At 46.0% G+C, this 14,702-nt stretch overlaps 1 protein-coding gene across 2 annotated transcripts; it reads left to right on the top strand.

The window, feature by feature from the left end:
- Positions 1–6,349: 6,349 nt before the first annotated feature.
- SET (SET nuclear proto-oncogene) lies at positions 6,350–13,486 on the top strand. 2 transcript variants are annotated; one of them, XM_083158775.1, is made up of 8 exons: positions 6,350–6,816; positions 7,328–7,385; positions 8,440–8,582; positions 9,727–9,830; positions 9,915–10,028; positions 10,936–11,106; positions 11,203–11,359; positions 12,135–13,486. In XM_083158775.1, coding segments are annotated over exons 1-8 (822 nt in total). In that variant the 5' UTR covers positions 6,350–6,743; the 3' UTR covers positions 12,137–13,486. The 2 variants fall into 2 exon arrangements, with proteins under 2 accessions (XP_083014901.1, XP_083014900.1); XM_083158774.1 differs by having other exon boundaries at positions 6,356–6,816; positions 11,203–11,355.
- The last annotated feature ends 1,216 nt before the right edge of the window (positions 13,487–14,702 follow it).

Consider the following 14,702-nt stretch of genomic DNA (forward strand, 5'->3'; position numbering starts at 1 on the left):
ATCCTTTTCAGAGGCTACAAGCGTCTTTAGCACTGTCATATAAATTATGCAAAAAATCCTCAGCGATAAGGAACTGACCCTGGACTTCCAGGGCTGCGCCTTCATCACCCAAGGCATCTTTCCCTGTACATCTTTGTGGCTCCAAACCATGGGTCAAAGCTAAATGATTATTATTATTAAAACAAGATAACAGTTTGATGTTGAGAATGAGATTAGGAGACGGTGGATGCAGCCATGATAATGTAGGCCATCCATGCGGGTTGCTCTCTGCTAAGCCTCATCCTTGCAGCAGTTATGCCAGATGGAGAATGTAGCCCATGCACATAGACTCTGCAGTTTGTAATAAGCTGCAATAAGAGCTACATGTTGTTATCTATAGTCAGTCCTTACAGTGTAATATATGGGCTTCTTCTCCAATGTACGACTACAGCAGGGAACTTGTTTGATCTGAAAAGCAATATAATAGTCTATTGTGTGCGTAGTATTTTAGTTACAAGTAGAACCAACTCATTACATGTGAATAGTCTGCAAGCCTCCAGTGTTACTTCTATATAGGGATGGCCATCAACTATCGATGTTCCCACAACATTGATGGTCGGGACCTATTGCTCGATGTTTTGGGCATTGATAGGGGAGGGATCGAATAGTTTTATGCCATCGATGGCGATCTACCACTATTTAAATATCTGCCAATTAGTATAAATTCAACTTAATCTGCATTTCTTTGCAATTTTTTAGGTGCAGGCTCTGTGGAGCTAAGGGGCACATTTACTACGGATCGCATATGCATTGCCATCTGGGAGGGATCGCATTGCAATATGCTGCAGTACCTTTGTCATACATGCCAGCGGCACTTAGGGCCTTATTCTAGTTCACTCTCTCTGACAAAATCCTTAGATGGACAAAACCATGTGCACTGCAGGGGGGCAGATGTAACATGTGCAGAGAGAATTAGATTTGGGTGAGTTATTTTGTTTCTGTGCAGGGTAAATACTGACTGCTTTATTTTTACACTGCAATATAGATCTCACTTTGAAGTAAAACCCCACCCAAATCTAATTCTCTCTGCACAAGTTACATCTGCCCCACCTGCAGCGCACATGGTTTTGTCCATCTAAGAAGGATTTTGTCAGAAAGAGTGAACCTGAATAAGGTCCTTGAACGTGTGTTTTTGTGGAATTAGCTGCAAATATTTAATGATAAATGGGCCTCAAAATCACAAATAAGATTTCATCACTCATTCATTCGCTTTATTTAAGTATAGTCTGTTCTGCTAATAACTTGCATATCTATCAAAAAGATTAATAAACCATAGTAAGGGGGTCTATTTACTAAAGTGGAAGTTCTTTTGAAGATGGGATGTTGTTATGGGCAACCAATCAGATTCTGGGGGTTTTTCTGGTTTGTTTGGATCCTCCGTACGGATCGTCTGTGCAGAGATCTGATGTTTTGGTTGTGCGCATGCGCAAGGTGATTGCGGCCATGGCGAATAGAGTGTTCACCGGGTGCACGCACCCAAGACTGCGGGCAGGGGGTGGCGGGCCAGGGGATTCGCCCATTGGAGTTTCATGGGCATTACCATGGAAATCGCCTGGTGATGTAGGTGTGGGGGGGCGGGCCCGTCTGGGTGTGGGGGCGGGCCTGCCCCGCCCCCGCCCAGTTCCTGTTGAGTCAACATGCAAATCTAAGTGACCTGAGAATCACTAGATATGCATGCACCTTCCACATCATTCGATGGTCGCAACCATCCAAAGATGTGGGTGTTACCCCATAGGCTGCGAATGGATGTTTATGTTAAACATCCATTCGCCGACATGCTGGCGAACCTGGCGTGCAAGGGGGGGGGGGGTGGACCTGCGAAAATGAAGAAGTAACAAAAAACAACCTTAATAGGACAAAAATAGGTTAAAGCCAATGCTACCTTAACCTAAACGTAGTGCCATGGTAGAATGGCTACCCTCCATAAGGAGAAAAAGACAAAAAATATAATTGGTGCAATATTTCTGAGGCAACAGAATATTTGTTATTTCCTATAATGCACTCACAAATATAAGAAGATAAATAGCATAATCGTTTCCACAATGGCAGATACTGCTGGGCATTCCAGGGTATAAGGACCACTTCAACCCAGTGGCGTAACTACTGTAAGGCAGCCCCAGCAGCCACTTGGGGGAGCAAGCAGTAGCAGGGTCTGTGTGGGCACTGGCACCTGCTCAACGCACTGACATTCTGCTGCCTGCAGCTGCCCATTGGCTGAGCACTGCCTCAGCGCAGCGCGGGTGGGGCCATGGCAGAGATGACAAATTCCCCTATTGATTCTATTGACTGTACACAGAGCTGGCTATTGGCTACTGTGTACAGCATGGGTGGCGGATGGGCATGCATCGGAGGCAGGGGAAGCAGCAGTGTATGCTGGTCTCTCTTCCTCTCTCCTGCTTCAGCTTCTGCGTTATGCGTGTGACGTCATCACATGACACGCTGGGGAAACATGCTGGAGAGGAGCCTGGAGGGGGCGCCACATACTCTTTGGCAGAGGGGAGCAAAATGTATAGTTACGCCACTGTTTCAACCGAATCTGTAACGAACTCCAAACCAAACTCCTAATCACAGTGATATTCAATGAGGGGGTTTTGGTTGGAGAGAGAATAAAAACAATTGGTGCAATACTTCTAAATTCAAGAAGGTATTTAATTAAATAAAATCACTCACAAACAAGATAAAACAATAAAGCATGTTAGCAATCCAACATGGCATAAACTGCTGGGCTCATAAACACGGAGTCTTCTCACCCACGATGTTTCCAGGGGGGGATCCAAGTGCCGGCTCAGGGGTCCCGTCTCAACGTGAAATGTACTGTTCTTATACAGGTCGGGTATCCCGTATCCGGGCATCCCGTATCCGAATTATTCCAAAAACCGTGGTTTTTTGGAATAATTCAAATTTTTTTTTTCCCTCCCTAACCCTCTTTTAATACTTACCAAGTCCTCCGGCGTCCACGGCAGGCCTTCAGCATCCTCTCCGGCGTCTCCAGCGGTCCCAGGAGTGCTTTGCGCGAGTGCGCGCGCGCGCCGGTGACGTCACCGGCGCGCTTGGGAACTTGCGCAAAGCACTCCTGGGACCGCTGGAGACGCCGGAGACGGTGCTGGTGGCCTGCTGTGGACGCCGGAGGACTCCATGGACGCCGTGGGACCATCGGGGACCCACCAGGGGCAAGTAAGTATGACAAAAAAAAAATTATTCCAAAAACCGGAATATTCCCTTATCCGGAATGCTCGTGGTCCCGAGCATTTCGGATAAGGGATACTCAACCTGTACAGTAGTGGATGGGTCTTTTCGTAGTTCTCTATCAGCAACTTTATGCAAAGGTCGCTATAAAGTCCTTTGTTGGTGTACATCTTTGCGAATGAATGTGTGAGAACTGATATGCCCTTTCTGCATCCTTGCACACTGTTATACCATCTGGTATTGTAGGTCTTTAGAAGCTGCCATAGGCCGCACCATCCAAACAACAGCCCCGTGGTGAAGTGCTGATTATCCATCTGAGCACAGCCTCCCACTGGAAGGCTCTCACATGCCAGGTCACACACAGGATTTGGACAGGGGTCTGTCCCGTAAGCGACTTGGTATATGCAATGATAGTCCCTCACAGCGACCACATCAGAAAGGGGACAGGGTGGTGGCATTTCAATGTGGGGGGCAGGGGAGGAGGTAGTGTTTGGAGCTGACACTGCCTTCTCCCTATAATGGGAACGTGACCTGGGTCACTCGACCTGGGTTACCTGTTCACATTACTGCACAGTAACCTGGGAATGACCCTTCTTTTAAGCCAGGTCTGAATGCCGGGTTGCTGGACATAGGTAATCTGAAAAGGCTCTTTCACACCGCACATCAAACCGGCAGCAACCCGGGTCGGACCTGGGTTATTTGTGCGATGTGAAAGGGGTATGAGTGAAAAATCCATGACACTTTTATATCACAAACTATCTCCATGTGTCTGATTTGTTATATCATACCTCCCAACTTTTCCCTTACGGATATTGGGACATGCCGTGCCGGAGGCACGACCGATCCTGAAAAAGGGGTGGAGCCTAACGTGGAGGGGACATGGTCTTAGGTGGAGGGGCATATCCGAGTACCATAGCATCTATTCAGTGATCACTGGCTGCTCTGCAGAGTAGAGAATGCGATGATCAAAGGCTCCCCCAAACACCAGCAGGGTAACAATCACCCTCGAATCAGCGAATGAACACTAGCCATTGCTCGCTGCCTTTGATAATAACTCAGGCTACGAATTTGCAGCCCAACGAAGTAATCTGAATCAGATCCATTTTACAAACACAGGACCTGATTCAGAGTTGCAAGCCAAAAAGCACAAAATTGGCCAACACCATGTGGTACTGCAGGTGGGGCTCATATTATATGTGCAGAATAATGTATTTTTGAGTGAGTTATATTTTTTTTCTGTACAAGGTAAATACTGGCTGCTTTTGCATGTAGTCCACAAAGGTTAGATAGCTTTATTTTTGCACTGCAATTTAGATTTGTTTGAACACACCAAGGGGCTCATTTACTAAAGGTCCATACACACTGGGCAACTATGCTCAGCGTGTATTGACAGCGATGATGCCAATCATCGTTGCGGGGAAAGCCGTTCAGTGCATACACACTGAGCGTGTTTCCCCCTGCCCAGCGCCGATGGAGGGGGGAGGATGGCTTTGCATAGCGCAGAGCTATGCAAAGCTGTCCTCAATGCTGCTATCTGGAGGGAAGTATTGATTAATGATTGTCTGTATGAAATAGGAGTTTAACGCAGCAGTGCTCACCGGTCATCACCGGGGCATACACACTGGGTGGCTTTGACCTCAAAGCCGCTCAAACTGGGTGTTTTGAGCGACTTTCAGCTCAAAGTCGCCCAGTGTGTATGGGCCTTAAGGACCATATATATATAATGCAGTCTGCGTGGGATCTCAGAATAGCGGTAGCTGCGGGACCCGAATATATAATATATATATATATATATATATATATATATATATATAGCATTGTATCCCCCATAGAGGTGGTGCCTGCACACAGGAGGAATCACAGCAGATATCAGAGATTCCTGCTGCAGTCCATCCTACATACATTCTGGAGGTACTTAATATTTTAAGCTAATTTTGAAGTAGCAGTTCGGCGGAAAATTCTAATTAGTGAGCCACCGGGCCCGAAGCGTGGTGAGCGTACACGGATTACTGCGTTCGCCACACTATATAAAATCAACTCCATGCGTAGTGGATAGTGTGGTTATGAAAAGGTAAAAAATTGCATAGAATCGCATCGATATATCGGTCGATATTGCATCCGATATATTGGGCACGGTGAAAATACACAAGTACCCGCGATTTAAATAAAATAATTATCTGGCTTTCCACTAATTAACCTTGAAGCATATGTACCAGGCTTATACATCGGTGGCCAAACATCTGGCCGAGGTATCACATGCAGCCTCGCATACAATACCTTGGCAACGAGCCACTGGCTTTGCAGCTGCTAGGATTACATACAATACATTGTATGCATTCCTTTTCCATACAATGTATCATATGAGATACCATTCACTGCCCCTATACAATGTATCCTTGATGCATCCGTGACAATCTCTGGATACGATGTGCATGATCCTGACTGAACATCTGATGTAAATGGCATTCGATTAATCGGCCCTATGCATCAAAATCATATGGTAAAGGGCAAAATTGTACTAATATGGTGGCGTTTGTAGTAAAACATGTGGCTGCACAATGGCACGCATTGCCTGGAGAGGCAGAATATGGGTAAGGCACACGGGGCACTACACACCCCATAATGCACTGCAACTGATTTAGCATCTGCCCTAATAGTACACCTGTAGCAAGGCATGCTGGGATGTGTAGTGCCACACGCTTCCATCCCCTTGCTTAAAAGTCTTCCCTGGGAGACATCAATATAGAAAAGCCAGCGTCCCAGCCCACCACACTGCCATCTTATCGCTACACACACTCGGCATCCGCCAAGCAGAGAAAAGGTTAACACAGAGAGAGAGCACGCACGGCGACTGCGTGAGGACGTGACGTCACGTCCCGTCCCCGCGCACACCCACCTGCCACACCGCGTGCGGCGGGAACTGAGGCCGAGCTGTCTTCCACCTCCCTCCCTTCCCGGCTCCTCCCATCACACCCCGCCCCCAAACATTAGCTACGCCCCGTCCAATAGAGCTCCGGCTGTAGCCGTGACGTCGCAGCCCTGACGAGGGTTCTGGGCAGCCTCCACCCTCCAGTTTTCGGGAGCGAGGGGGAGGTAGGCGGAGCTCCCGCGTAAACAGCCGCCGCTCTCCCCGCCCACCTGTTAGCAACACCCCCCACCCACCCTGAGCAGGGAGGTGGTGCCGCCTCGCTACCAAGAGCGGGAGCGCGTGTTGGTGCCGAGCGCAGTGCGTCCCTCCCCCTCCTCCTTTCTCTCTCACACACTGGTCGGGAGCGAGATCTGCCTCACACAGCCGCCGCGGCCATCGCGCTCTCCTCTCCCGCTGCCGCAGGCCGCCGCTTCTCCTCAGCAGCCCGCAGCCAGCACCAGGAAGGAGGGGATCAGCGTGTTCCGTCCCCCTCCCTTCCCAGGAGCGGTACCTGCGCCGCCCGACCGAGGAGCTCTTCCCATCAGCAGCCAGGCCCGAGCCTGCCGCCCTCCTCAGCCCCAGCTCTCCTCGCCGCTTTCCCCTCAACACCATGTCGGCGCCGGCGACCAAACTCAGCAAGAAGGAGGTGAACTCCAACCACGACGGAGCGGACGAGACCTCAGGTAAGGAGATGGGGGTGAACCGTGTGCGGGCGGCCATTTTCCGTGGCGGAAGGCGCGATGTCCGGGCGCAGCGGGGCGGCCCGGGGAAGGGGGGGGGGGTGTGGGGGCAACTCGGGGAGGGTCGTCGGTGCCCATGTTGCTGGGGGTTGGAGGTTTAGGCCCGGGCTACCCCAGGCCGCGCTGCTCATTGTCCTCCGCCATGATGCTTCCGTCCCGATCAGCGTGGCGCAGGCCGCGGCGGCCGGAGGAGGGGTTCCGGAGCCGGCGACCTGTTCTCGCCGCCTCCACGTGGGTTCCCTGGGGCCTTCATCCACCTATCCAGTGCTGGGGCCCAGCGCGCTCCTCTGCAGGCCCGGCCGCCTCTGTGTGTTCCCACGTGTGCCGTGCCTGGCCCTGCTCTCCTCCTGCCCGCCCTGATACCCGGCGGCTGCTGCTGTCTCCTGTGCCGCTGCCGGGATGTGTGCGCTGCTGCAAGGTCATGGCTCTAACTCCGTCTCCTCTTCTGTTACAGAGAAAGAGCAACAGGAAGCGATCGAGCACATTGATGAAGTACAGAACGAAATAGACAGGTACCCAATGTTCTGTGTGTGCTGTTACCCTATATATATATGTATTGTCTGCAGTTACTATAGAGATATGCTGTTCACATGTGTATATTCTCTCCTATAAGTGCTGTTTACATGTATGTGTAAAGGCCTCATACTAAAGTACCATCTGGCCCTTTTATACACTATTTCAATGCATCAGGTCCATAAATTGTGTTATCAAGTCGTATGTCCTTTATGAGCCTAGTCTGCGTTCCCCCTGCACATCAAATACTCAGATTGTTACTGCTGAACTAAGGATGCAGTGTTTGGTATCGCGTGCGATACCACAAGAGCAAAATGGCTGCATTCAATGTATCATATGTGATCTAGCACCCATCGGCTTGGGAGGTGCAGTGGTATAGCATGCGATACCCTGCGGCTGAGTTTGTCCATCTTAAAGGCTCAAAACCTATGTAACACAAGCCAAAGTAAACTTCCTGTATGTAATTTGTTGGCTCCAGGTTATGAACTTATACACCCATTATATGGGGTAATTCAATTAAACATGATGTTGAAAAGCACCAGGAACGATTACCTGCCAATATTCAGTTGGCTACATGTGACTGACCACACCTGGTATTAGGTGTGGTAAGCTGCATCTTGCCACTTAAGTCAGTGAAAGCCATTTACCACAACTAAAGTGAATGGCATGATGCTGTTGACACACGTAGTTAGCCCATAGCTAGAAGCATGGTACTGGCTAGACTTCTGCTCACACCTCGGGGTAGCACTCGATAGAATGAAATAGCACTATTCAACATCGCTCATATTTCAGTTGCCCACATCAGTGTGTTAATGTTAAATTGGTCTTCTGTCTACACATCCCAGCATGCTTTGCAATAGTTTTAGCATTCTCTAATAGCAAAACTGTGGCAAAGCATGCTGGGATGTGTAGTTTCAAAACATCTGGAGGGCCAACGTTGGACATGCCTGGTTTAGTACATCTGCCCCAGTGGGTGACTGTTGGCAGACATGTATAGCTTTCATGTTTATTGCAGTTCTTCCATATGGTTACTAATTGCATGTCCTCCCATAGACTGAATGAACAAGCCAGCGAGGAAATACTGAAAGTAGAACAGAAATATAACAAACTTCGCCAGCCGTTCTTTCAGAAGAGGTCGGAGTTGATCGCCAAAATCCCAAACTTCTGGGTCACGACATTTGTCAATCACCCACAAGGTAAGTGTGTTGGAGATTCGGTGGGACGTGAGGAGTTTGTAAATATATTTAATGTTGAGACCTGGTTCTGCCAATGTTTTAGGATTTCTGTTAAAAGTAATTATATGCATAATTTGGCCCTATGAACAACTTTGCATCTATCTATGTATCATGGGTTCCAGCCTTTTTTACAATGATTAGGCTGGAGACTATCAACATATTTGTTTTAGTGTGTATCTATCAGCGATCTGCAGCTGATTTTATTGGATATCTTGTCTCCTCTTTATTAGTTTGCCCATATGATCCACAAAGCTGAGTTCCTATTGCCATTATTTGTGTTGCTTTTTGTAGCTAATTGGCCACAATAATGCAAACTGGCCAGAATTGGATAGTGTTCCTCTCTAACAAAGTCCTTAATGTGCCAGGTCATAAACGCAGGTCCTGGCAAGATTGTATTCATTACACTACAGTGTTTGCCAAATGGGCTGTGTAGCAGAAGGGTGATCCCGATTTTATTTTGCACTCAATAATATTCATCCCCATCTTTGTTTTTATAATCTTAATCAAGTCTTGTAATTAGACCGTGCAGGAGGTCCCATCCATTCATTGGCTTTCCGGAATGCTTAGGTTTCATATGCATGGGGTATTGCATAGTAGTACATATGTACCTACAAATGGCTTAGTTCTTTTGAGGACCCTAAATGTATTTAATAGCATTTAGTCTGTAGGCTTCATGTAGCGGTTACGTCATCGCTGGATTTTCTGATTTGAGGTGCTTAGTGGGAAAATGCCATGTGCCAAATCTAAATGGGTTGTTGCTTCTGCCATCTAGCATTTGCTTCAGTTACGGTGGCATTTTTGTCACCAGAGGCAAAATAGAAATCCCTGGTATTATACTGTATGTCAAGTCCTATCTAGCTTTATGGCCCGTGCCGGAGACCCTCATTTGAGCATAGCCCACATCTTGCGATGTTCTCCTGTAAATGGGATCTGACTTATTTTGGTATTGATCGGTGATGTCATGGTTTTTATTTTATTTTTTTGCGTGCCGGAGACCCTCATTTGAGCATAGCCCACATCTTGCGATGTTCTCCTGTAAATGGGATCTGACTTATTTTGGTATTGATCGGTGATGTCATGGTTTTTATTTTATTTTTTTGCGCAGTGTCTGCACTTTTGGGAGAGGAAGATGAAGAAGCACTTCACTATCTGACTCGGGTGGAGGTTACAGAATTCGAAGACATAAAATCTGGATACAGAATAGATTTCGTGAGTATCTGATTAGTCTGCACGGCCTTCTGCAGTAGTCGGGTAGCTCGGAGCTTACCAGTGACCCACCACTGTCTTTTGCAGAATTTCGATGAAAACCCATACTTTGAAAACAAAGTCCTCTCTAAAGAGTTCCACTTAAATGAAAGCGGAGATCCATCCTCGAAGTCAACAGAGATCAAATGGAAAGCTGGAAAGGTCAGTGTACAAAGTCTGTGTTGTGAATGAGCACTTCTAATGTATACAGTAACTTGTTTAATGTCTTTTAATAGGATTTGTATCCTATTAGGTGCAGTCCTTAATCGGCTGATTAAAAACGGTCAGATAGCGTAACTTTTAGTCGATGGTCATTATTGCACCTTTCAATGAAGCCCGTTTTTTATCTGCCGAATAAGAATCCATTTGATGAAGCATGACATCAGCGATACGTTCCTGATCTTGGGTATGCTGTGCAGCATAAACCCTGATTAGTGCTCCATTTCACTGTTAATTGGATAGCCCCCACCTAATCCAGTAGCTGCAGAAATCACTGCAGCTGGTTGGACACTGGCCATAGTCCCTGAAGGGATTTTGTGAAATGACAGATTGTAATCCGTTTTTTATTCCTAGATCCTTGGTATAGAATGAATAGATGTTCTGACTGTTCTACCCCGTTCACACAGAAAACCAAATTATTCGGTGAAGCAGTTCTACCCAATAATTTGCTGTTCAACAATGGTCCTTTTTTCTGTGGTCAACCCTGGAATTTACCAGGGTCGAAGACCTGGGTTGACACTTTCACACAGAAGTACACGTGCGTTGTGTTCAGCAAATTACCAGGTTAAAATTTTCAACCTGGTAATTTGCTGTTCAGTGTGAAAGGTGTTAATACTGCACCCAGGTAAAAAGACCCGGGATTCTAATTGCCAGGTCGTATTTCTGCAAGGGGTATGAGTGCTTCAAACTGCCAGACACCCTAATGGTGCTACATTAGTTATTTTATGCCTAGAGAATATAAATTATTTTAAAACTACTACATACTTGTATTAGAGACCTTAGGCAGCAACTTTTTTGCCTTTTTAATGACTGACTTAACGCACATACTTTCTTCCATTCTGCTTTTTAGGATCTGACCAAACGTTCTAGCCAAACGCAGAATAAAGCCAGCAGGAAGAGGCAGCACGAAGAGCCAGAAAGCTTCTTCACTTGGTTCACAGACCATTCTGATGCTGGGGCCGATGAACTAGGAGAGGTCATAAAGGATGATATCTGGCCCAACCCATTACAGTACTACCTTGTGAGTAATGCACCGTACAAAAGATCTGAGGACATGGTGTTGTGAGACAGTTCATACTGACATGATTTTTTTTTTTTTTCCCGTTGATTAAACTAGGTTCCCGATATGGAGGATGAAGAAGGTGAAGGAGAGGAAGAAGATGACGACGATGAAGAGGAAGGCTTAGAAGATATTGATGAGGAGGGGGATGAAGATGAGGTTGAAGGAGAGGAGGATGATGATGAAGACGAAGAAGGGGAAGAAGCAGAGGTATGTACGTAAAATCTTATCACTTTTTTTATTATGCATGAGGAGGGTTGTGATACATCAGGGCATTCCTGTTCTTAAGACCCATATACACGGAGTGGTTTCGGATATGGTTGCTCAGCGACCCTATCGCAGGGCGACTGTCGCCGGGAGCATTCTCCTACAACAGTGATGGCTAACCTTGACACTACAAATGTTGTTGAACTACACATCCCAGCATGCCCTTCTACAGTTTTTCTATGTGGCCATGCTACAACTGGTGCAGGGCATGCTGGGATGTGTAGTTCAACAGATGGAGTGTCAAGGTTTTGCAATCACTGTCCTACAACAAACCGCTTTCCCCAGCGAGGGCCTTTTTCATACGTCGCTGATGAAAACAGGACACAGCAATTTGGTCACTGAGCAATTATAGCTCAGTGACCAATCACTGTGTGTACGGAGCTTCAGTCTCAAGCCTAGATCCCACTTAAGGTGGTGTGCTCCGTCCCCTTAGTCACATGGATGGGTTTCTCTGCAGTGAATGCATTCATGCACTTTCAGGTCATTTAAGTGGTAAGGTTTTAGGTGGGGACAATTGCTTGAACTTAAATGTAATATTAGTCATAAATAAAGGGATTATAACCCATTTTGGCTGGTTTTGTGCAGAAATGCTTCACTTATACCCCATAGCCTTATTTGTTGTGGCTGCTATACTGTAGTCTAATTGGTGACCCAATATATCTTGATTGTAAAGGCATACACATGTCCACCATATGCTTACATCAAATCTCTTCTTTTTGCAGGAAGATGAAGGCGAAGATGATTAAATGATTGCATTGTTTGGATTCCACCCTCTTCTCTACCCCCTCCAACACCCTGCCCCCACTTTTTTTTTTTTTAATCAGTCCCTGGGAGCAAGATGCTGTTGTGTTTAATTTTTATTTTGACCTTCCCTCTTTTTGTTAATTTTATTTGTGTGCTCGGTCGCCTTTTTGGTCCTTTCCCACTCCCCCCTTTTTCCACTTTATATCATTGTTTATAAAGTTATAATTTTTGTTTATTTTCAATTTTATTTTTTTCCGGGAAGAGGTGAGAACTGAGTAAAAATACAGCAGAGGTCTCTAATCCTAATTTTTTTTTCTGTTCTGAAATCATTGTTCTCCTAAACTGAAATTGCAAACTGTACCCTTGTATGGCGAATGGGGCCCAATGCTTCTTGGCTGCCATCACCGGTGGAAGCTGAAGAGCGTTAGATCCTGTGACAGTACATAGCAGTCTAGTTTTTTTTTCTTTTCCTCCCCTCCTGTGTATATTGGGCTCAGAGGTTACACTGTTTCCATGTGGGTGTGGACAGGTAGCATTTACCAACATGTATCTTTTTTTTTTTGTTTTGGTTTTTGTTTAAAAAATGGGAAAAAAAAGTACAAAAAAAAACGGGTGGGTTAGTCAGTGGGAGGGTTTTCAGACAGCAGGGAGGGGTGGGGAGGGCTAGGTTGGGCATTTTGAAAACATGGCTTTTTCTCTTTGGCATGTTTGTGATGTTTTTGAAGGCATCCATGCAGTTTAAGACACTTTTAGAATAAAATTTAAAAAAGATCTGGTGATTTTTCTCTCGGCCCTGACGCACTACAGGGCCCTCTCTTCAGAAGGACCCTGTGGAGGAAACGATTGGAAGTGGACGCTATAATTTTTTTTCCCCCCTTTCTGGACAGGAAAGATGCTCAGTTTTAACCGTTAAAGTGTACAAGTTGCTTTGTTACAATAAAACTAAATGTGTACACAAAGGGACTACTGGTTTTCACTTGGATGCTGCCTCCTTCCCTACCTGTATGTTCACATGTGCCCCCCCCCCCCCATTTTTTTTTTTCCTTCTGCCCCAGTTTATGTATTTAATGTTTTTGATACAGGGCGTTTTTGTAGTAACCTCCAGAACAACCAGCCAAGTAAAGCCAGGGGCATATGATGCTGGTAATCAATGATATACAGTCAGCACCTCCTACACTCTGTTGAGAATGGAGTTTGTGGTGGTTTTTGTATCTTGCTTAGCAAAGGTGTGGGCACTTAATCTGATTCCCAGTCTGTTAAATCCAAGTTTTGCTGTCAGATTTTTGCCTGTTAATCAACACTACAAATAAAATAGTTGGTGTGATCTTCATGTCCATTGTCACATTTTATGCAGTCGGGAAGCTTCCAAACTTGCCAGTAGCATGCAGTTAAATATGACACTGTAAGAGTCCTTGTCCCATATAAGCTAGTTTTCCAGGGCTGAATGTTCAGTTCAATATGAGGATTGTTGCGACTTTGTCCTGAATTGCATTTTGTTAGTTGCATGTATCTTTGAAATTAGGTTAAACGTTGCGGTGCAGGATGACTGCCTGACAGTTGGGATTCTGATGGTCAGTACTCAGACATTGGAATCCTGACTGTTTAAATGCCTGAGTCGGGATTCCAACTGACAAGGGCTATTCTCTCTTGTGGGGGTTTCCCCCCCCTAGAGGGAGAATAGAACCTATAGCAAGTGCAACAATGCTGCAAGGGCCTTCTTTGCGCAAACTTTTCCTTCTAGAGGTTGTGGTGCTCATTCCTGTTCCTCCCCATTCATACGGTGCCTGACGGCTATCAGCTGGGAGGGAATTATTATAGCCTGTATGGTCTGGGTTGAGAATATGATTAGCCTGGACCATCTGAAAAAGTTGTAACCCCCTACCACGGACAAGGAATAGGAATGAGCACCATGAGCTTTGGAATGGCAAAGGGAGTGGTTTATGGGGTTTGGATTGTTCTATATTTTACCTCCTGTGTCTTAATATCTGGGCACTGCAGAGGGGGTGATAAATGTTATTGGCTAAATAATATTCTAGTATAAGCACAAATGAATGAACTTCATATGAAATAATGGTAGTGTCAACCTTTTGGTAGAATGACTTAAGTCTCCAGGAAGTTGTCATACAGTTGTTACTTTTACATCAGCTGTATATTAACAAAGGTCATTAGAATTCCATGGAATGGTACCTGTCATGCTAGCATTGCATTCATAAAGAAGCAGCAAAATGAAGAAAACATTGCCAAATGACTGGTTGGTTGCTGATTGGCTGAGAGAATCTCTTGGCCAATCAGTGCCCCTGACAGTCTTTTAAAAAAAAAAAAAAAAAAACTTTTATTCTGTTGCTGCTTAGCAGCTGCTGCACCTCAGGAGTTTACAAGCAATAAATAACATGCGATTTATTGCTTGTAAATATGGCACATCAAGTCCCAAATCGTAAGTGAGCTGCCAGGGGGAGCACACTAGTGTATGGGGGGGGGGCTTTTAGATCTGGGGCTACTGAAGTCACGGGATTTATGACACGCACCTATGAGGACTTATAAAAAGC

This window comes from Crinia signifera, chromosome 9 (genome assembly GCF_055691185.1).
Source record: "Crinia signifera chromosome 9, ASM5569118v1, whole genome shotgun sequence".
Classification (NCBI taxonomy): Eukaryota; Metazoa; Chordata; class Amphibia; order Anura; family Myobatrachidae; genus Crinia; species Crinia signifera.

Bases quoted from the DNA above. Each gene is read 5' to 3' on its own strand.
- SET (XM_083158774.1), top strand. From the start codon at position 6,744: ATGTCGGCGCCGGCGACCAAACTCAGCAAGAAGGAGGTGAACTCCAAC. The intron at 7,386-8,439 runs GTACCCAATGTT...GTCCTCCCATAG, and splicing joins GTACAGAACGAAATAGACAG to ACTGAATGAACAAGCCAGCG. The intron at 9,831-9,914 runs GTGAGTATCTGA...TGTCTTTTGCAG, and splicing joins CTGGATACAGAATAGATTTC to AATTTCGATGAAAACCCATA.